At 48.0% G+C, this 22,676-nt stretch overlaps 1 protein-coding gene and 1 non-coding gene across 6 annotated transcripts in view; both read right to left on the bottom strand.

Moving 5' to 3' along the window:
- Positions 1-1,474: 1,474 nt before the first annotated feature.
- Positions 1,475-22,676, bottom strand: part of NAP1L4 (nucleosome assembly protein 1 like 4) — a 47,952-nt gene continuing 26,750 nt past the window's right edge. For 3 of the 5 annotated variants that reach the window (XM_012456160.3, XM_012456161.2, XM_012456159.2), the window contains 8 exons: positions 21,676-21,747; positions 17,076-17,215; positions 15,728-15,873; positions 13,114-13,136; positions 11,625-11,744; positions 8,962-8,991; positions 8,452-8,508; positions 1,475-2,638 (listed from right to left, as the gene is read on the bottom strand). In XM_012456160.3, coding sequence (XP_012311583.1) covers positions 2,600-2,638; positions 8,452-8,508; positions 8,962-8,991; positions 11,625-11,744; positions 13,114-13,136; positions 15,728-15,873; positions 17,076-17,215; positions 21,676-21,747 — 627 coding nt within the window. In that variant the 3' untranslated portion in view covers positions 1,475-2,599. Of the gene's footprint in view, positions 2,639-6,481; positions 6,520-8,451; positions 8,509-8,961; positions 8,992-11,624; positions 11,745-13,113; positions 13,137-15,727; positions 15,874-17,075; positions 17,216-21,675; positions 21,748-22,676 lie in introns of all 5 variants that reach the window. The other 2 variants (XM_012456155.3, XM_012456158.2) reach the window with 2 other exon arrangements.
- Positions 20,883-21,005, bottom strand: LOC135272153 (small nucleolar RNA SNORA54). Its single transcript, XR_010340245.1, has one exon. It is a non-coding gene; the product is annotated as a small nucleolar RNA SNORA54 (small nucleolar RNA).

Here is a 22,676-nt window from a genome sequence, read left to right as displayed (position 1 = left end):
GCCCCTTCCCAGCTGCCTTCCAGATGGTGGCTCTGTGCGAACCTCTCAACCGCTCAGCGACTTTCTGTGACGACCGGTCTCTCACTGAGGTCCCAGAGGTGACAATGGCCTGGGCCTGGGATGGTTCCTGGGCTCCGTGGCCACTGGAGAACAACCCTCCCCTTCCTGAGACCCTGGGGAGCAGGCAGGACACAGTGGCCATGCAGGGGTGACAGAGGCCAGAGGTGCTGAGTCCAGTAGGGGAGACCGGGCTCCTGGGGCACCACCTGCGCCCTGGGACCTCCACACTCCCCAGGCTGCACATGGAGATCCTGCACCCAGACGTCCTTCAAACTGGGCAGCATCCACAAACCATGCACCCCCAAGGTCAGACTCAGCGGGGGACACAGGAGCCCAGTTCTGTGAAGGATGCATGCAGGATCCTCACACACCTCTCACTCAAAAGGGAAAACCCAGATGCCCCAGAGGCCACAGTATTATCCCTTCCCCGACCTGTGCACATCTTATCCAAAACTGCCCAGGTGGTTGTGAGGGGCGCTCCCCGCACTTGTGGAGCCCTTCCTGACACTCCAGACACCCGGCACAGGGCAGGGTGCAGGCCTCGGTCTCTGCAGCTGAAGGCAGATCACTGTAAAATGGCGCCTGCCCCTTGGATTATGGGGTCCCACCCGGAGCAGACCAACTAAGGCCAGGGTGCTGCTCCTCATGGGGCCACCCTGAGGCTGGGGAGCTCCCCCAGGTACTTCATAGGATGGGGACGGAGGAATGGGTGCAGGAAGCAGGGACGTCACGCCCGGAAGCCCTTAGGGGTGTGCTGAAGTGTGTCCAAGCCTGCACCTCCCTTCCTGCTGCTCCCAGGGAGAAGGCAGCCTATGGGTGAGCTGGAGGCAGCAGGGCCAGGCCGGCCACATGGGGAGCAGGGAGCCCGCTCCACAGCTGCCTTCTCATGACACCCTGCCGTCTGCCAGGGGGCGCTGCCAGGGCTGGGATTCCCACAGCCAGGTCAGGAAGAGCCAGCAGGGCAGGTGAGTGGGGCGCCTCCTCTCACTGGGGATGGACGAGACACCGGGAAAAACCAGCGAGTGGGTGGACCCAACATGGGCTGTTATCAGTAAGTTCTCCTCTTGGAGGCTTCTGGAGATACAAGGCGTCGTCCCACTAACTGAGAAATGAACCCCTCTTGGGGGCAGCAACAAAGACTTTCCCTGGACCCACAGTGAAGCCGCCTGCATGCAGCGGCGACTCAGGGGTAGTGGGGTGGCCACAGCGGCCTCTGCCTAAAACGGCACTTTCAAAGCCTCAGAAACACACTGTACAGCCGGTCTTGGAGCCACCAAACCCAGGGCTCAACAGAGTCCAGCAGGGTGTGCCGCACATCTGAGCCACTGGAGGACAGCAGAGGGCGCCCTCCCCAACCCCCCACCCCACTTCCCCCACCACATTCCCCTACAAAGAATCACAGCACAGCGCTGACTCCAGGTTTCACAACTTTAATAGAATACTCTTAACTATTCTGTACAAATTGAAAACACTGTATCGAGTTACAAATGTGTTCTAAGGTTAGGCTGTGAGGACACGGCCATCCCCAGCTGCCGGAGAGCGCCATCACCCACTGGAAACCCCACCCGCCAGCCGCCAACAAGTCACACCGAACCCAGGACCCTCAGACAGGATGAATGGTGGGGCCCAGCAATGCGGCTACTGAGAAAGCAGGACTTGACGCTCATACGCTCAACTAAAACAGGGCTTCCCGGCCCAGGCCCCCCGCCAGAGACAACCACCAAATGTCGGCTCCGGCAGCAGGGCGGCGCCTACGTCACGAGGACAGGCTCAAGTCTTCAGCCCTGGTGGCAGGGAGCAACGTTTCTTCCGCACAGGCCTCACTCCTGCTAGGAAGTGGCACATCTTCCTGCCCAGGTCACCAAGGTGGTTCAGAAACGGTAAGGACGAGTGACAGCGAAAGGCCACAGTCCTCACAGGTAAGAAGGGATCAATAAATATGACTCGCGGCAGCTCTCGCCTGAGCTGGTGTGCCACAACCCTGACCCACCCCTAAAAACAGCAAATCAAGAAGCAGTGACCTAAGCAGAACAGCCCTACTCTACACAGCCCTTCTGAGATGATTAGCATACACTCGGCAGATTAAGCGGCTGCAAACAGCCAGCGGGTTTCTTCAGATAAAAGGGGAAGAATTCAGTCCAACTGCAGGAGTGGTAGGAGAGGTTCTAGATCCCTGGAATCGCATCAGACCCGGCCCTTTTTGCCAAGTGACCCCCACCCCACCCCATGTGGTCTATGGAGCCCCCGCAGAGGAAAGGCCCAGGCAAGTCCAGAGCTACAGGCACCAAGGCTGCTGAGGGTGCTGGACGAAGCCTCCTATTTCTGAAATGTATTTCAGTTGCCACTGTACAAGTTAAGCAAAATAATAAGGAAAACGGAAAAGTGAAAGCGAAAAATCATGCACTTGAAAACGAGTTAGATGGAGCAAGGCTGCCGACCGGCTGGTGCTACGGCAAGGACCGAGGCCCCGCCCACAGGCCCGGAGGCCCCGCCCACAGGCCCGGGGGACCCGCAGTCCGCCAGGCGCCGCCTCCGCTTCCTACTGCTGCTTGCATTCCGCCGGCTGGCTGGGTTCCTTCTGTCAATGAAAGAGAAGACAAGGTTTGTAGAGCGCAAAGCCAGCGCCATTCACCAATTAGCTCCAATCAACAACGAAAACCAGGTCTGAATGAGTTCTTTCTCATTGAAACACATGGTTACTGCAAATACACTTTTAAATAAAAGTGACAGAACAAAGCTAACTCCCCTAACCCCGCCAAGTCAAAGCAGGGCTGCCTTTTTTGTTTTTAAAGATATGCCCGTGAGGCACTCAAATTCGTGGCGAGTTCAGCAGGAGGGTTTTGAGGCCCGTTGGGGTGGTGGAGCTTCAGGGGGCTGCCCATAAAAGTGCTGGGAAGCAGCCGGCGCCCCGCCAACACAGAGCACAGTGTGCTCAGCATGGTAGCTCACCCAGAAAGGCCGCCGCGAGGCCACCCCTCCTGGTGCTCATCTCTCAGGTGCACATCTCAGGCCTCATCTCTCAGGTGCACGTGTGTCTCTGGGTAGGCTGGACCCCTGGCGCCCAAGGGAAGCAAATCTCTCCTCTAGCGGGTTCCTGCTCTCTGGACTAGTGGGGAGTGCCCTGGCAGATCCATCCTCCGGTGCACCAACGAATGACGAGCTGCCCTCCCAAGAGCTGCACCTGTCACTCACCCTCCCAACAGTCTCACCAAGGGGGAATGCTATCCTTCCAGTGACGGCATCGGGAAGGATGGATCCTTCCAGAGGAATGGATTAACTCCAGTATTATCTAACACAGACCTCGCATCCCTTAAACCACATCCAGCAACTCCATGAATCTGTGTGTAGGCCACCAATAGCCTATGAAATACATCGCGATCTTGCCAATGCTTCTGAGCTAGTCACTTTAGGAATCTGTAACCCATGATTTCTGGCTGAGATTATGAATCGCTCTACGGAACCTAAGAACATTCACTGTATGGGGCAAAAAGACCCCTGGGTTCACTAACTGTCATCTTCCACGCTATAAGCTGAGGCTACAGTTCATTTTTAGGGAAATCACATTTAAGGGATGACAAAAGAAATGTATAAGGGATGCATAAAACCTATCAATAACCCCGAACCCTGGTCTAAGCTTCCAATCTCAGCCACCCCACAGGCTGCCCAAGAGCCTAGCCAAGAAAAGAAGGCTGACGGAAAACCGTAGCCAAAAAGATGCCAACTGAGACCTGCCAATCTGACATTTGAGGATAGACTGAAGGTGGCCCAATGTAGTGGCCAAGGGCACTGAGCCACTGGCTTTAAGAGCGTGGGGGATGCAGGGTGCCCCGGGCAGGTGCACTGAGGGGAGGAGTGGGACACAAGCAGCGTACCACCACCAAGGGACTGGCCTAGAAAATGGGAGGTCAATAAAGAAGCTGTGCGGGGCCAGGGAGGACTGAGGCTGGTCACAGGATGACAGAGACTCCATCTTTATGGACATTTAAGTTATACAAATACAACGTCGTGTCACACACAGGATTTTATAATGTATCCTACCACAGATTGAGCATTCCAAATCCCAAATCCGAGATACCCCAAAATTTGGAACCCTCTGAGTGCCAACAAGACAAAGAAAATGGCCACGGGAGGATTCTGGATTTGGAATGCTCAACCAGAAATAAATATAAAGTATCCTAAGTTGTAAATATTATAATAAATGTTTTCAACCATGAGAATGTAGTTTCTATTTGTCCTAAATAAAACCAATAGCCGGGAACGGTGGCTCACGCCTGTAATCCCAGCACTTTGGGAGGCCGAGGTGGGTGGATCACGAGGTAAGGAGTTTGAGACCAGCCTGACCAACATGGCGAAACCCCATCTCTACTAAAACTACAAAAAATTAGCTGGGTGTGGTGGTGCACACCTGCACTCCCAGCTACTCGGGGAAGCTGAGGCAGAAGAATTGCTTGAACCTGGGAGGCAGAGGTTGCAGTGAGCTGAGATGGCACCACTGCACTCCAGCCTGGGCGACAGAGCAAGACAATGTCTCAAAAAACAAAACAAAACAAAACAAAACCCAACATCCTGGGTGATGAGGACTGCTAGAGAGAACAGAGACCCTCAAGACTGCTGTTCTGACCCAGTGCCTCGCTGGAGGGGAGCGGGCCAGGCACCTGGCTGTGGGAAGAGCTGCTTCCCATGTGCCTGAGGAAGGACGGCACATGGCCCACCCCTGCCATGCTTTGGTGCTCACAAAACATGCTGGAGCTTCTGCGAGTGAGTGACAGGAGTTTTAGAAGTGACTCTTATAAATGAGACACCAATTGCTTTTTTGCTTGTGATTACACGCCAAAGGATGACTGCAAATTAACTGAAGCATGCTCTATTTCATGTCACAAGAATTTAATGACAGTTTGGTCATTAATCAATGCTGACTTGGTTATCAAGGGAGGGAGAGCTGGCATTTTAAAAGGCACCAACTAACAGGAAAAATCTCGTCTCTCATAGGACCATTTAAAAGGTGGGGTTTTCACAGACCTCAGAAAGGCAACAAAGACATGCCACTGAACACACCGGCCCACGACAGCTGCACCGGGGAGGCAGCAGCCCCCAGTGCCCAGAGCTTTACGGCTGAAGACGCCTCAGTGCCACAGTCCTGGGGGCTGCTGCTGTCACACCCTGCCCTTCTCTTCCAGGGACACATGCTGAAACAGAGAGGTGGCAGGCATCGAGGATTCTCTTCTGGTGGCGTGGGAGGAGTGGTGGGGGTACAGGTGAAGTAAGAGTGGCTAATCCCTACAGACATTCGGGGACCACAGGAACTAATGGCAGCTAGACACAATTTTCAACATGCAGGCAAATTCTCAAACCTGGCCCTGGAAAACAAAATCGCTCCGTGAGCTGCACCTGCCCCACGTGCTCTCATCAGTTTCCCATGGAAGCAGCCGACACGAGGAAGGCAGAGGCGGTGGTACTCAGACCCCAAGGACTGCCAGGATAGTGCTGCCGCTCTGTGACAAGACCTTTAAAAATGGAGTGCCTACTTACCCTGGCACGCAGAGGCCCTGCCACAGCTGTGAGGTTTCTCAGGCACCTCTTGTTCCCACCTCTCTGCTTTCTCCCACTACATCCCAGGAGTGCCATGAGTGAACGGGTCTCGTCACAGGCAAGAGCCTCTGTCCACTTACGGCCTGCTGTCAGCCATTACAGGACAGGGCAGAGCCACAGGGACTGAAGAAAGTGGGGGTGGGAAGCAGTTCCCAGGCTCACTGACGCTCACTTTCATCTACGACTGGTTCTGGCCTCATTCAGTTAGAGTACTCTCTGCCAACCTCACAACAGTACCTTCTACTGCTGACATCCAAACAGATGCCAGTTCATGTTTTAGATAAAAAATGCTGGCACAGTAAAAGCTCAGTCACCCCTTTGTGTACCTATTGGTCTGCACAAGACATGAATTCAAAAAGTATAAATATTCAACAGACACGTGTTGGTAATGACAGTGGGCCTATTTCAACTGCCACAGTGTGTGCTCTGAGCACAGCTCGGACACCAACCGCGTTACGCTCTCTGCAAAGACTGTTTGCTTATGGTGGTCTGTGTATGTCACCCTGCAGGCTGCTGACCATCCAGGGCCCTCTTGCTGGAAAGCAGTACCATCAGCAATGAAAATACCACCCAAGTTACATCTTTGTTACTCAGCAAGAAACACTGGGCTCAGAAAGCGGGGACCAAATCTAGGTTTGGTTTGTTGATTTTAAAAGTACATGTAACACACACCTGTAGAAAACACTGTGCTTTCAAAAGTCCTATGTCAAACCTATGCCACAGTGAGTGTGCCTGGACAGCAGCTTCCTCTTTATTCAAAGTCAAAACAACGCATTGTATAAAGTATAGGTCAGAAGTTTGGAAGTTAGGTATGAATGGAATTCCACCTTACCTAGAAACGTATGAATGATTAACAGACAAAAATTACACCTAAATGGGGAAAAAAATTGAAAGGAACTGTCAGCATGAAAGAAAATGAAATGCACAAAATTATACAGGAGGAAATGGCCACAATTTCTCATGATACAAAAGGGCTGTGAGCTACTGCACTCAGGGTGAGCAGCATCCACACCAGGTCACCTTCAGAAACACGCAGAAGCGTGACTTTCGCTTCTATCAGATGCTCGATACAGAAACCTTCCTTCCTGCCCTGTTTTCGTTTGCCTGCGTAGACTCTAACACCACCACTCTCTCTGGAGAGGTGCATGTGACAGGGACAGCAGGCAGGGCCTTTCCAAGCCACACATGCCTGGCAGTCTCTGAACTTCACACCATTAGCCTCAACATGTTTTTAGTCCTTTCTCCCCCAACCAACAGCATCTATTAAAGGCCTCCTGCGTGTCAGTGCGTGTAATCCACCACTGCGTGGTCTCTATAATGGCTGCTGAGAATGCTCCTGCAGAAACCTGGGACGTGAAAGGAGACTGAAGGTTGTCCGAGGTGACAGAACAAACAGAGGGCAGGAAAAAAGAAGCCGAGGCACAGAATACAAGGAGAGGGAGAGACGAGGGCAACAAGCAGGACAGAGGCAGCTGTGCGCGGCGTCTGAGGCGGGGGACCTGCCAACTGTCCCCAGTCCTTGCTTTACAACTGTAACCTTGAAACATGGCCCAATAAGCACACGCGGCCCTTGGGGCCAGCAGACACCTGTGAAGCAGTGATGGGCAGCATTTATTCACCCAGAGCTGCTCACTGGCTGGCTGATAGCCCTCATCTTCCCCATCCCCACGCTGCGATCCACGCAAGGCAGACCCAGGTCTTGGTCTCTGCCGCCCTCGCCGCCCACCACCATGGTGCTGAGCACAGGCACGCTTTCAGCAGAGTCCTCTCACATCAACGGGCCAACCTTTAGAAGACGAACATTTCCATGAGCATATTCCCAGAACAGCATTTATAAGACACATTTTTAAAAAGTTTTAAAAGCTCTTCTCCCGTCCCTTCCCTCAAGGAACCACTACTGTGAACATGCATTCATGGAAATACCGGGTTTTAACCAACTGAAGACAGAACCAGGTTATCACACCAACAGCTTTTAGTGCACATTCCAAAACACAAAGGTAAAAACAAGCAGAAAACATCTAGTCGGACAGAGACACATTACAAAAACACCAGGTAACGTTAGTATTCCGACAGCCCATAATATACTTAGAGAGGCACGGGAACTACACGTTTCGTGTTTTACAAGAGTAAACTCATGACAGCTTCAGGATAACATGAAAGCAGTTCTGACTCTAAGACGTGTCAAACGGTGAAAGCACCCTGATTTAAGTTACTCTGAGACCACAAATAAAGATGTAAATTTGCAGGTAAAATTAATGGGCTTGCCCACTCATTTTAAACTCAGTTTTCTTTAGTAAACCCTCCAAATTAGTCTTAAGTTATCTGAGACAGATGAGCTGCCTAGACACACCGCCTGGGCACGCACGGCCCAGGTGTGACCGTACAATGATGCCCATGATCCCATTATTCTGTTTCTGAACAAAAAGAGCCCCAAGGTCCCTTCTCTGCACCGTTTCCAAACAGGCACAAAGAAAAGTTTATTTATGTTGTCAGCTAAATCATCACCTTACCTTAAAAGAATGAAACATCTGGAAAATAAAAGTTGCTCTACTGAAAGAGTCTGTGTAAATAAGACACAGCTTGAGACAGCTGGAAAAGCTTTTACTGAATATGTACACTCGACATTCAATTTTACACTAAGTATCTGAATAAATCATTCCAGTATTTTTCTGACACTTTTAAAACTTTCTAATTAAGGAATAATGAATACTGTTAACACTACTGCCTGAAAGTGGGGAACATTTTAAAAAATCTAACAGTGCAGCATAATGAGGAGGTCTGGGTGGCCCCAAAGTTACCAACCTTGGGGTTAATTTCCACATCATCCTCATCTTCTCCCTCCTCGTCACCTTCTAACTCCTGTATTAAAAAAGTGAGAATTAGCTGGAAAGACACTTAAATTCTTGTGGCATTCACTACCCACAAACACAGGAGAGCAATGCGCTGCCTGAGAAGGAATCGATTACCGCTACCTACAAGCGACTCACCACTTCCTCTGGACACTTACAATTATTTCTAGGTATCTTTTTGTTCTCACAGATAACCCTAAAAGAAACACATTTCTGAAAAAGTAGATTTTGTTTGTTAAATGATTATTTTCTAAGAGACATGTTCTGCAGGGTCAAATACTCTGGAAACTGCCCCAGCATTTGCTATGCATTTCTGCTTAGTGCTTCAACAACGCTGCTAGAGTCAAAGGCAGCTTCACAAAAACCGGTGTGACATAGCCCTGTGAGTCACAGCCTTCAAGCAGAGAAAGCCAAAGAAACGACATCAGGGAAGTAAGCAAAGATGCATAAACCTGCTTCTTACCTCCTCTTCTCCTTCTTCACCTTCTTCAAACTGGAAAAACAGAGAAAAACATTTTTAGGTTTACAAACCACGATAGCAGCCTGCCGGAGACACCAGTCCCATCGAGTGACTCACTGATCCAGCCTAAGCAGAAAGTCCAGCCACGCTGCCTGCTGGGCCTCGCCTGGCTGAGGAGCCATTTGCTTGTGAGCACTGCATTTTAAAAGCATGCCAAGAAACTGAAAGTCACACAAAACAAGGGACAGGATAGGAAGCTGGTCAGCCAGGGTGTGCACTGGGCACAGCTGGGAACCTGGCACCACAGCTCTGCCCTGGATGTTCTCACACTGAAGGGCAGGCACAGGAAAAGATTTTTGTCAACTGATGAATCTGCTTTCTTTAGATTTTGTACAAGGCTGATCTCACCAGGAGCACAATGTTACTGGATACGGGAATTTGGGTATCATTTTACATCTCACACAAGATGAAAAGAAACCTTAGTAGAAATCTATTAAAACTTGGGTGTTTTTAAAAATAAGTAAAAACCAAGGTACTCAAAGGCGAACCTCCAGCATTAGTCAATTGTCTTGAATCAGTTTCTCCTACATCCAAAGACATCACTGGACTGAAAATCAAGTTTCAAACACGAGACTTACACAAAAGCAAAACCATCTTATCACTACTGGTTGCATCACCAGGGCAGTACGGGAAAATGCAGTTTCATTTCTCCACATTTCCCTTTTGTTGAGCCCATACCACGTACTCCTCAGAGCCAACTTCAGTGGAACTTAGAAGGATCCTACTGCAGTGGCGTGGCCCAGCCTGAAACAAGCGTTTACACCGCCTGTGCCACGTGGCAGCCGGGATGAGATGTGACCACAGCGCTGCGCCCTTTCACTCTAAGGATCCTAACCGGCCTCAGGCAGGGAAAGACTTAACAGTCTTCCATTTCAGGTCGGGCTCCAGTGCCTATCCTGAGGCTCTGAGTCCAGTGATTCACCCTTGAGGTGCTGTGCCCAGGGGCTCCTTCAGATGCATCTTCTGCCTGGGCAGAGCAGAAGCTGCCATGTGCAGGGAGACAAGACCAGGGCTCCCACACTCACTTCCTCCTTCAACAACTTTCTAGTGTTGGGGTGCAGTCTAGAGTGTAACATCATCAAACACTTTTTATGCCAACACTTACTGAATCACTGCTCCATGCCAGGCGCTTTGTGAAGGGCTTACCCAGTAAACAGAGTCTTTCCCATGAGCCCTACTTACAGCTGATGAAACTGAAGCTCAAAGAGGCAGTGGAGCTACTAAGAGGGAGAATGAGGATGCAAGTCTGAGCCGTCTAAGCTGAGCTGACACTCTAGCCTCTACCTGACTGCTCATCAGTAGTACCTGTGCTGAACGTATCATGAATGAACACATACACATTTACCACAAGCCACGGTGCTCACCAGCAGTGCAGACACTGCACAGAAGGAAGCAAACAGCACACATGCATATTCAAGTCTTTTAAATTGATGGTGTATGATCAAAAATGTATGAGATAAGCTTTCCAATGTGTAGCCACTAGCCCTTGGCTCACTATTTCAACTTAATTTAAATGGAATGTTCAGTTCCTCCGTCACAGCAGCCATATTTCAAGTACTCAAGTGGCACACATGGTCAGTCCTACTGCACTGGACCAGAGAGCCAGAGGACAGTTCCATCAAGAGAAGGTTCTACTGGAGAAAGTGCCAGTCTAGAATCCATAAAACGAAGTCTTGGCAGCTGCTTGAGTGTCCATGTTCTCTGACCCACAATCACCTCCCAGCCTAGGGATGAACAAGCAAGTTGTGTTTTAGAAGTTTCACACTGACCTAGTCTCCCCACGGGTGGAACTCGATACAATGGGAGAAGTGAGAGGAGATGCTGGCATTTACTGCCACAGGGGGCTAAGGCCCCTGAACCCTCCTCAGCTCTTGCTGCCCTGTCTGAAGCCCCAACAGACCAGACCTTCTAAGAAAAGAAACCTAGCACAGCCACAAAACCTAAGAGCTCCACAAGCCAGAGAATATCATCTAGAACATACCTCCAGTAACATTCTATAAAACAAAACTTTATTTTCCACAGATCAAGAGGACTCCAAGCTGTCTGAGCCTTGGCAAGGAGCTTCTAAGTGGTGCTTGGGCTGTGCGCCCACAAGTTCTGACCGTGGAAAAGCTGGCTTCCCTGAAGCCCAGAAAGGAAAGTGACATGCAATCTTGTTGTTTTCATGGAGAACATGGGTTTTCTTTTCTTTCTTTTTTTCCTTTTTACCTAATCAGATAAAGTTCAGGAATTTCTATTTCTTTGGGGTTGATCAGCCACAGGGTAGCATGAGTCCACTGTCAGTAAATGTTTGCAGTGGCAAGACCTCCATGAAAGAGATTTTCCTCATGTTTAGAAGTTCCCTGAAGCTTAGGTTTTTCGAGAACACTGTGAGTCACTGGGAATCAACTCTGAGACTGCCTCACTTTTCCTGCTGTGTTCCTCAGACTTCTCCTCTTCCAAGTGTATTTCCCCCACAGCAAGGAGAGCAGCTTGGACTACCTATCTGGCTGATGATATCATAAAAAGATTAGGCATTGGGGTTTTCGAAGCCACAATTCAGGGCCACCCTGCACCAACAGAGGTAAACACCCAGGTGGTAGCTCCCCCCTTCCCCAGCCTCATACATTGTCATCATCCTCTATGGCCTCCCCAGTGAAGTACAGCACAGCCCGTGGGACTATCCGCTCACGGAAAAAGTGTCCAATTTCAAAATCAGAGGCCAATGTGAATTCAGAATCTTCATCCTAAGGAGGAAAAACCTACATGTTAACTCATTTTACTGGGATAAAAACATTTGCTTCACCACCCTCAGCCAAACCTCAGCCCCTCACTTTTGATTTACCTGACTTAAAACACCAAATTCCTGCACTGCTAGGGGACAGTCACTAGACACTCAAAGTCCCTTTAAAACGACTTTAAGGGCAGTCACAGTGGCTCACGCCTATAATTCCAGCACTTAGGGAGGCCGAGGCGGGCGGATCACCTGAGGCAAGGAGTTCAAGACCAGCCTGGCCGACACAGTGAAACGCCATCTCTACTAAAAACACGAAAAATGAGCCAGGCATGGTGGCACATGCCTGTAATCCCAGCTACTTGGGAGGCTGAGGCAGGAGAATTGCTTAAACCCAGGAGGCAGAGGTTGTAGTGAACCAAGATCGTGCCACTGCACTCCAGCCTGAGTGACAGAGCAAAACTCCATCTCCCCCACCTAAAAAAAAAAAAAAAACAAAAAAAAAACCACCACCAAAACAACAACCAAGAAAACGACTTTAGCGAGGGCCCCACAGCTCCTCCACTTGTCTGAAGGTCTCAGCCAGAGAGCGAGTGTCAGAGCCTCACACACAGGGAACACGCAGTATTCAAGGATACACTTGTGCTACTACCACCAACATACGAAACACATACTTCTACCCAGATGTGTAACGATTTCAAATTAATCCCAGCATTTTAAGAAACAGGAAGGGATTTTTTATTTTTAAGAGACAGGGTCTCACTCTATCACACAGGTTGGAGTGCAGTGATGCAATCACAGCTCACTACAGTCTCAAACTCCTGGGCCCCAGCGACCCTGGAACTACACAGTGCATCACCATGCCTAGCTAATTTATTTTTTTATCTTTTGAGACAGGGGTCCTGCTGTCACCCAATGGAGAGTAGCGGTGCGATCTCAGCTCACTGCAACCTCCTCCTCCTGGGTTCAAGAGATTCTCCTGCCTTAGTCTCCTGAGTAGCTGGGACTACAGGGACACACCACCATGCCCAGTTATTATTATTATTATTTTTTTTGTATTTTAAGTAGAGGCAGGGTTTCACCACGTTGGCCAGACTGGTCTCAAACTCCTGACCTCAGGTGATCCATCTGCCTCGGCTACAGGCATGAGCCACCGAATTCGGCCAGCTAATTTTTTGTAAAGATGGGGTTTTGGTACGTTGCCCAGGCTGGTCTCAAATTCCTGGACTCATGCAATCCTCCCACCTCAGCCTCCCAAAGCATTAAAATTACAGGCATACTGATTCCATACTCAGCCAGGCCTGGACTTTTTAAAACAAGTAGACATTCACTCAGCAAAGTCTTTAATACAAAAATAAGACTATTAACAACATAAATCTTACCAGTGATTCTCCATCTCCAGATGCTAGAAAAAGAAAAGACAAAACATATTCAAGTTACAGTGACAACTCCTCAGAATTTTAAAGCCCACACAGAAGGAAGTTTTGCTGGCAGACAAAATGTAACATTTCTTACCTTGAGGTTTAAACTAGAAATTCCCAAAGCCTTGTGTCTCCTTACAGACATCTTTGCAAGCTCCATCCACCACTTCTGAAGCTGGTCCGAGTGCCTCTAGCCCCCCTCCCTTCTCCTCCTCCATCATGTGCCATGGGCTCGCACTCAAGCTTGAGAAAATCATTTTGAGGGTTAATGTATTAACATGAGGAAAGGCAAATAGCCCCAGACTGTGGCCATTGAGTTTATTTGTGCTTTATGGGGCAATTTAACTCATGTCCTGCAGAACTATACATGACGGTGCAGAAGAGAAAGTCCTTAAGCCTTATAAGCTGTGCGTGTTACTAAGGCACTGCATCTCAGAGAGGTGGAAATTCCACGTCGTTTGGAAGGTGCTGAAACGCCCACCAGTGCCCCCTGGAGAGTGGCGCAGCTCCTCAGCGAAAGCTGATGCTTGGATGAGCTGAGCACACCCAGACAGACAGGTTCTAAGCACAATGAAGCTGTGCAGCGCTCAAGTGGTATACGACCCAAACCCCTGATATTAGAAACATTTCCTCCAAGGCCTGGCCCTTCATCAGGAGCTGAGTGTTCACTCTTGCTTAATCTCATACCTGCCTGTTTAATCTTCACTGGGCTCTTCTGAGTCTCTCTTCCCATTAAGCCACCACAACCGTGGCAGCACTTTCTGCTGGCTGCTGAGACACAAGTGTTGGGTGCATAAACACCACCCATGAGCAAGGCTGGGTTCCCAAGCCTCAGTGTGCCAGCATCACCCGGGGGTTTAAGACATGGGTTTGGAGCAAGGCTAGGTGTCTAAACGCTGGAGCAGCATGCTCCCCAGGGGTCTCTGGCCCGCGCCATGAATCAGCACGAGGATTCTCAGCACTCAGACCTCTGGTCTGGCTTTGCAGCCTGAAGGACTAAGGCGGCAAGGGACTCACTAATGCGTCCTTCACTTCACACCACGGGAGTCCACTCTGTTTGTTTCTTCACTACCCTATTACCTACCCCTTAGCCATCCTCAATTTTTTTCATAGCACTTATCATATTTGATATTATGTGTTTGATTAGTTTAAAAGTGGCTTTATTGATGAGATTTATATACCATAAAAGGCATATACTTTAAATGTACAACTTTATGACTTTTAGTGCATTAATTTTAGAGTTCTGCAACCATCATACCATGAAAGTTTTAGAACCTAAAAAAAAAAAAACACTTAAAAATTCCCTTGAGTCCACTGTCAACTCTTTTTATTCTAAAAATTATTTTAAAATCAGTTTTAAGAAAAGTGCCTATACAAAGTCAGCGATTCCAGAAATTAAAGCTCCCTGGCTTCATGGTGGATTCACAGACCGTCTCAGAACGCCCAACGCAAGTGTCTAAAAGGAATCTTCCCAAAACGGAAATGTAGTATCTAAACTTATGACTGCTCTTATTCCCCAAACCATATATATTTGCATCTTCTAGGTTCAAGGTCTAATTGCAGAAAATAGGCACCACAATTAAAACAGCAGACTAAACTCTGAAAGGTAGCTTGATAAATTAGGGTGCTAAGCTCAGACAAAACAAAAAAAATCAAACATTCAGATTGGAAAAGAGAGCCGCTCTGTGGCCCCACATACAAACAAACGCTCACTGATTATCTGCAGCAGGGGCTGGCATCTCTTCACTTCGTGTTTTTGTTCATGGGAACTAAAGAGAATATGAGTATCTTAACACTGAGAAGTAGCTTGACCTTCACATTCTCTCACGATTAGGAAATCATATGAAAAATCCCAAGAAATTTACTCTTAAAAATCAATTGGTCAACTTTTACTAGCTTAACAGTTTCATCTTTATTTTACCACTTAGAAAAATTTAAATTAAAAAAAAAAAAAAAAAGAGCTTCCAAGCTGTGATTCTGCCGATGTTTTTCAAAAATGAAAATCCCAACTACTTGTGTTTATCACAACACATAAATTCCAAAAACTTCTATTGAATCACGCATGAACAAAATTACGAGAAAAGGGGACCTGAGCAGATGCTCCAAGAGCGGCGTTACCAGAGCCAGTGTACAGCAGTTAACGGGTACCTGGACAGCAAACCCAGCAGCTCTCCACCAAGGCTGGGTTTGGGAGCGGTCCCTGGGGACACAACAGAGGGGCAGAAATGCCAGCTGGTGGAGAAGGGTGTTCCAGGTGTCCAGGGGAGGAAACACTCCTTTCAGTTTTCTTAAAACAAACCTGCAAGTTCTGCCTGGGCTGTAGCCAAGCAGAGTAAAGCTCTTCCCTTTCCTGCAGAAGATGACAATCCTACCCTTACCGTCCTAACTACCTCTGACCCCAGCATAACCTTGCCAGTGCACCAACAGAACCGCCTGGGACACAGCAAATGTGCCCCCACTGACCACAGCTGCCTGAAAAAACAGGACTCAAGTTTCCGAGCATTAGGAATCTACCAGGTGACCAAAATTATTTTATACAGGTACAAAATGAACATTAACAACCCATCAGACTTGCCTTTCAGTGGACTGAAGAAGTTGAAAAATGACTCGTTGGGTACTTGTTTAGTAATTGTTCTAACAGTGCCTCGACCCTTATGCTTCTGCTTTTTCTTGATGGTTTTGACAGTAACATTCCTTCCTTTCTTCCAGTCAATAGTACACCTACCAGGACAAGACAGCTGTCATGAGCACACACTCCATGAGAAAAATCCATCACAAATGCAGGCAGGAAGCAAACCACAGCTCTATGCCAAACCTGGAACACTACATAAAATCAATCTGCAAACCAAACACAGTGGCCCATGAAGTTCACTTGGAGGTTGGCAAAAGAAAAATGGCCTGGTCCTCTTGCAACCTGGGTGTGACCACTGCCTCAAACTTCAGACTTCTGGAACAATGGTATCATTTCCCCAAGACATTTCATCAGGACTCTGAAATGTGTATTCTGTGGCAAAGCCCTGTCAAGTCTGCGTGATACACAAGCGCTTGTCCACGGCTTCCCAAGGAAGCAGGAGCTGCTGCTGTTCAAGGCAGCCAAGTGAGCGGGACAAGCTGAAAAACGGAAACAGGTGGCCACTGGGAATCCTGACGGCCAGTGAGGACCACAGTAGCCCTGGGGATGCTGGCTGAGGGCTGAGAATCGCATGCTCTCTAACGCTCAATCACCGTGGACCCAGGAAACGCCTGGCAGCACCTGAGTACTGCCTGCTTGAGAACATGCTTGGAAAGACCAGGCCTTTTTCTCACATGATGGCCTGGCCCTGAAAAATAATCTTTCTCAACTACTCCAGAAGGACTTTTAATAAAGTTCTGAATTAACAATTAGTATGTGGTTCTGGTAAAGAAGGATAATTATTTCAAGTCAAGACCAAAACCATTTCTCAATCAAACCAACCTCCAGAAATGAATTCTAAACCAATTTCTCTCTGTAGTGATCTACAAAGGCTGAAATCAGTGTGAGTCAAACAAGAGCTATACTGCCCCCACCGCATTTCCAAAGCAATTAATTCATCAATACAGTCCTGGAATGAGGCGCATTCATTCAACGAGTATTTATTTGCTGAGGTTAATCCATCAGTTCAATTTTAAGAACTTCAATTCATGGTGTCTAGACAACCCAACACTTTCACACTGTCCCAAAGGGCTGCATCTGCACCCATGTGACACGTTTCCAGGCTCAGCCATCAACTCCAAGCTCTGTACTACAAGTAAACCCAAACCGAAAGACAACTTAAGTTTTTGTCTACCAGGCTTTCAAGCAGATTCAAGACTACTTAATTCCTTATTTCTATCTTACCCATAAAGTTACATAGTTATCTCTTAATTTTGTTTCAGAAAAACAAGGTAGAATGACATTTTCTTACCCATCACAGTCCACGATCTCAGGACCTTCAAAGGAAAAGGGATCAGCCTTATCTGGTTCTGATTTCATCTTGTAGGTTTTCGTTAGGACTGCGTTGGTAAAGTAGTCGTTGGGTTCAAAGTGGAACTCTAACACAAAAGACTAAAAGCAGAAACTCAGAGTAAGCACTAGTTAAAATCGAAAAATAATGAGGACAGAATGCTTGGAGCACACAATACTTACTAGAAGCTATTTTGGAATGCTCAACAGATAGGACCATGGAACAAGTAAAACTTCTCCATCACAAAAAAGACCAGGATGAAGTTAAAGAAACAAATGATGGACTGAAGGGAATTACTTGTTAGCTTCTCTCAGCTGCTCCCAGCCCTTGCTTCCCGGAAGGAGGGAAGTGACTAGGGAAGGTGGGGCACCAGCAGCCCATCCCCTCCTCTCCTTTTCCATTCAGCCTCAGCCCAGCCCCCAGCCTACTGGGGGAAGCCAGGGTCTATACTCCGTGCTGTGCAGTAAAAGTGGTGACCCCACAGCTTTTCTCCCAGGAGGTGGGTGGGAGGAAATGACAAATCTCTACAAGGACAGAAAGCTCATCCTTCACTTACAAAGCACGCTACAGACCTGGAAGAGAGGTGAGCACACTGAGAAAAGGATGTAAACATGAATGCAGACACATATAAAATCCAACAGCCAACGGCAGCAACAAGACATTCATGCTCATAGGTAACACACACGAACACCAAAATGAATGCCTTTCTTTGAGGCAAAATGTACAAAAATACAATGTCCCAGCCAGGATTTTGGGGTACTGGGTACACTCATATGCTGTCAGCAGATTTATGAAGGATAATTTGATAATATCAAAAAAATAAAATAAAAGGCATATTCCCTGACTCAATTCTATTTTGAGGAATCTGTTCTACTTAAGGAAAATCCCTGGATGGATGCATCATGTGCCAGGACATTTACCTCATCCCTATTTATAAAAGAAAAACATGGAAGATGAGCTTGGTTGAGTAATTTATAGATAGTTTACAAGACCAATTCTGCACTCAGACAGCCTGGGTTCAAATCCCATCTCTGCCTATAGTGCTGGGCAACTTGCAGCAGCTACTCACGTGTCTCCATGCTCTAGCTTCCTTATCTGTACACTAGAAATGACACTCCCTCTGAGTTGCCTTGATGGTTAATCTGTATCACTTAGAACAGAGCCAGGTTTATAGGTAAGGCTGGCTAAATGGTAGCTGTTTCTATTTTTCATTGTAATGGTAAGACTATCAATGGAGGGAAAATTAAGAGGACTAATAAAAAAAAATTTTATATATATATATAGCAAAATTTCCTCACACACACACACAAAAAGGTATATACATTCAAACAAACCACTTCCACAAAGGAGAAGTGAAAAAATAACTTCCAAAGAAAGGCAGAGGAGGAGAGGGGACATGAGGCTTAGGAAGTCAGAATCAGGGAGACAGTCTAGTCGGTTTCTGGAGGGATGGCGGCAGGATCTGTCTAGGGGCTCTCCACTGGCCTGGGCAAGAGCAAAGCGGGTAGGGCACTGCACATGAACCACACAAAACAAAGCGAAGGCCAGTCACCTGCCTGGCCAAAATCACAAGGAAAGGAAGGCAGCTACAAGGAACCAGCATCAAGTAAGATACCTCTATCTCTCCCAACCCTCCAGGGCTTTAAAAAAAAACCACTAACATAAAGAGGGAAGGCAAGCAGCCAACCAATGGAGAGATTGCCACGATTCCAGAACTGCTCAAGGCTGTGACCACAGTGTGGACAACCAACCCAGGGCACGGGGCGACCCCATAAAACAAACGATACTATCATACCTGTGGTCCTCACCATGCCCGACTGTTTTTTCTCCTCCCTTGTTTTCTCTCCTTTAAAGACCAGGTCTCCCTATGCTGCCCCGGCTGGTCTCAAACTCCCAGGCTTAAGCAACCCTCCCACCTCGGCCTCCTAAAGCGCTGGATTATAGGCATGAGCTACCACGCCCAACCTACTTTTCTATAGATAGACTCATATTTCTTCCTATTTTCCTGTTTTCCTCTCCCCTCTGCCTTTGTTTAGTCAACAGTAACCCAAACACAACTGAAGATTCAACTGTTTAACTGCCCAACCGAAAAGTGGCTTGAAGATAAGACTGCTCCATTCACACGCACACTGCAGTCAGGCAAGCCATAAATATGCTAATCATGCTCACTCTTACTGGCAACTGTTAGGCAGGGCCTGGGTGGCTCATGCCTTTAATCCCAAGTGAACAACCTTTGAGCCTTCTAAAGCTCCATCTTCTTTGACGGGGTAATTACAATGAAAGGAATCTAAACTAAGGAAATTAGTAAACATTTCAACACAGCCGGGTGCGGTGGATCATCTGAGGCCAGGAGTTCAAGACCAGCCTGGCCAACATGGTGAAACCCCATCTCTACTTAAAATACAAAATTAGTTGGGCGTGGTGATGGACACCCGCAATCCCAGCTACTTGGGAGGCTGAGACAGAGGAGAATCGCTTGAACTCGGGAGGCGGAGGTTGCATTGAGCCAAGATCGTGCCATTGCACTCCAGCCTGGGTAACAAGAGTGAAACTCATCTCGAAACAAAACAAAACATTTCAACACAAATTTGGGTTCAAGTATGCTGATCATAATGCAACAATTTACAACGGGGAAGGTGGCACACATAGGGGAATGTTAAACCATTTTCTATCCAATGGCTGCAGTAACAGCCATTCCCCCAGCCAAGCCCGCGCCACGGGGCAGCAGGTGACGTTGTGCACACGCCTCGTGGCGTGGCAGGAGCCATGTGGCACATGCGTGCACTGTGTGTGCAGGTGGGCAAGCACTCAAGGGAAGGGCATGAGGCATGGTCGGGAGTTGCAGAAACACCAGCCAAGATTCACTGTGAAGTCTCATTTCTCTTTATAACTTAAAATGCCTTAGATGCTTCATCATAATTTTACAAAAGGGAAAGCATATGGGGAAATTCAGGAAGCTGCTGAGGTTTACTTTTAGAAGACAGATTTGTACAGCGTTCTTTACACTTGCCTGTCTTTTCTAAATTTTCTAGAGTAAGCACATATGACTTTTATAATAGGGTAGTCCCCAGTCTACCACAACTAGAGCTCTAGTCCAGAGCCACCAAGAGATGGAGAAAATAAGATGACAGGCTGAGAAGGAAAACTGACCTCGGAAATCATCAAACAGGTGTCCAATAAGAGAAAAGAAAGGGCAAAAAAGGAACTGACCCAAAGGGGAAAATAAGTTAATTGAGTCTGCATGAATCACAGGTAAGAAAGAAGTACAAGGAGAAAACACAGAATCTTAATGCACCATACATACACCACACCCAATGAGGGCAAACTAGGCAGAAGTGCCCAGGCAGCTCCAAGGGGCACTGTGATCAAGTCTTAACAGAAGTGATGCAAGTCCAGGAAGAAGGACCTGCTATAACCCACATGGAGAAGGGAAGACAGGGTGTCCCCTCTGGAGGGAGCCCCCAGCTGGTGAGCAGGTATCACTCCTGGCTGCCAATGCCCCCCAGAGATGGACACCTGAATGTCACCTTCCACAGTGGAAAACAGACAGGAAAAAGTAGGAGGGACAGATACAGGTACATCCATCACCCACCCCTGCCCCTGCCCCAGGCACTACCTGCAGCACTTGCAATAAAGAAAGCCCACCCATGCTGGCCCTCATCCACTAGCCTGGGCACCAGTGCTGAGACAGGAAGAGACTGCTGACTGGTCCCAGGTCCCCACCACCACTCACCCCCGAGATCCCTAACCCATGGCCCTTCATGCAGCGTTTGTCTCCAAGACCTGAAACTGAAAGCCACCAGTCAGTCAGTCATGTGCCGCTGGAAATGCTATTGCACTGGAATGGAACCCGTGAGCTACAGCCAGGCTGACAGGTTACGAACAGTGCTGCCTGGGAGAAGCAGGCTGGGATGAGATGGCCCGGCAAGGCTATCTGAAGCTGAGCATATGTTTCCTCAGATAAAATGAGGGCTGACGTAGTGAAGCTTGTCTTTTAACAACTGGCAGGCCGATCCATGCCACTAACATTAGTAGTGCAATGACACACCATAGCGAGCATTTTGTAAAGATGTGTTTCAGGACAAATCAAAGACCAGAAAGAAAAACATTTTTCAGTCCTATCTGCACTTTTTTTAAAGGGTAAAACCTAGTAGGTTCAGATTTCTGAGTAAGTGCTGACCATATGTGTACATACCTCCCATCCTTTGAAACTTGAAAAATACGCATTAGACGCATGCAAACTTGAAAGACACTTGGGAAAAGAATGGTATCATCTCCACCCAAGAGGGTAAACAAACAAACCACAAGACCGAGGCCTGGCACAGTGGACGCCCCCACGGACTAGGAGCTGCAACCTGACTCCTGTGTTGGTGCCCACCTGGCTCTGAGACATCAGATGGTTTCAATCACTGTCAAATCATCCAGCACAGACTCACGACTACAGTGCCAAGCGGGACACAGAAAGGCAATGGGATCGCCATCTAACTCTCAGGGAGCAGACAGGCAATGCGGTACTGAGTCTAACTCCTGATTCCAATCAGAAGGTCAAGTCAGTACTCACCATAGGCTGTCCAGGGTCAGAAAACTTCACTTTAATATCCTGAAGGTGTTTCAAGATTGGTTCATCATATTCCTAATCAAAAAGAGAAAAACATTTCCAATAGGGTTTTAAAACACAACACATCTCTCCCCAAGAGCCACGGTTGTACAGGCTCCCAGATGTTGCATCATCGGCCCTATTGGAATTCTGTCCTTGTTAAGTAATAACTCCCAGGAAGGAACCCAGACTTATTCACCAACTCCCTGTCACAGAGAAGCAGCACCAAGGTGCCCACTTTCCCTGGTGTGGAGCAACGGTGGCTATCACTGCTAGCGAAGGGCAGTGCCACTGACGCTGCCTGCCTACAATACCGGGACAAGGGCTTCACCGCTTTCCTGCCAGCAGCAGCCACAGCACACGGAGATCAGGAAAGCTACCAACCAAGACTGCTGGTCCTCAGCCTCTCTGAGGAGGCAGAGCAGAAGCCGGAAGTCAGAAGAGAACGCTAGATCAGCAACAGCCTTGGCAGCCAGCTTCCCCACCTGTGGCAATAAAGTTGTGCATGGCTTAACAACGGGGCATCTCCTGAGAAACACTGCTAGGCAATTTGTGTGCGATCATCAGCGTATATTTACACACACCTAGATATATACACTATTGCTCCTAGGCAACAAACCTGCACAGCATGTGACTGGACTCAATATTGGAAGCAGCTGGTGACACGGAGAAGGTACAGTAAGAACATGGTATCATCATCTTACAGGACCACTGGCCTATATGCAGTCTATTATTGACCAAAATGTGGTACGTGGCTCATGACTGTATCCAAAACTCACAATACACAGGTCACTTCTTTAAGAACACTTACATAAAGTGTGTCTCATCTCTAACTGGCAGGCACCACAAGAGTGTGCAAATTCTTATCTGTGGCTGTATCATTTGACAAGTGATATTTCTTTAAACTCAGAGTTTGCCAATACCTGTCAGCTTAGAAAGTCCAAGTAAGGAAAATCAGAAGAGGA

This window comes from Aotus nancymaae, unplaced genomic scaffold, assembly GCF_030222135.1.
Source record: "Aotus nancymaae isolate 86718 unplaced genomic scaffold, 86718_ANA_hifiasm-v0.15.2.pri h1tg000106l, whole genome shotgun sequence".
Classification (NCBI taxonomy): Eukaryota; Metazoa; Chordata; class Mammalia; order Primates; family Aotidae; genus Aotus; species Aotus nancymaae.
This window is presented reverse-complemented; position numbering and strand designations above follow the sequence as displayed.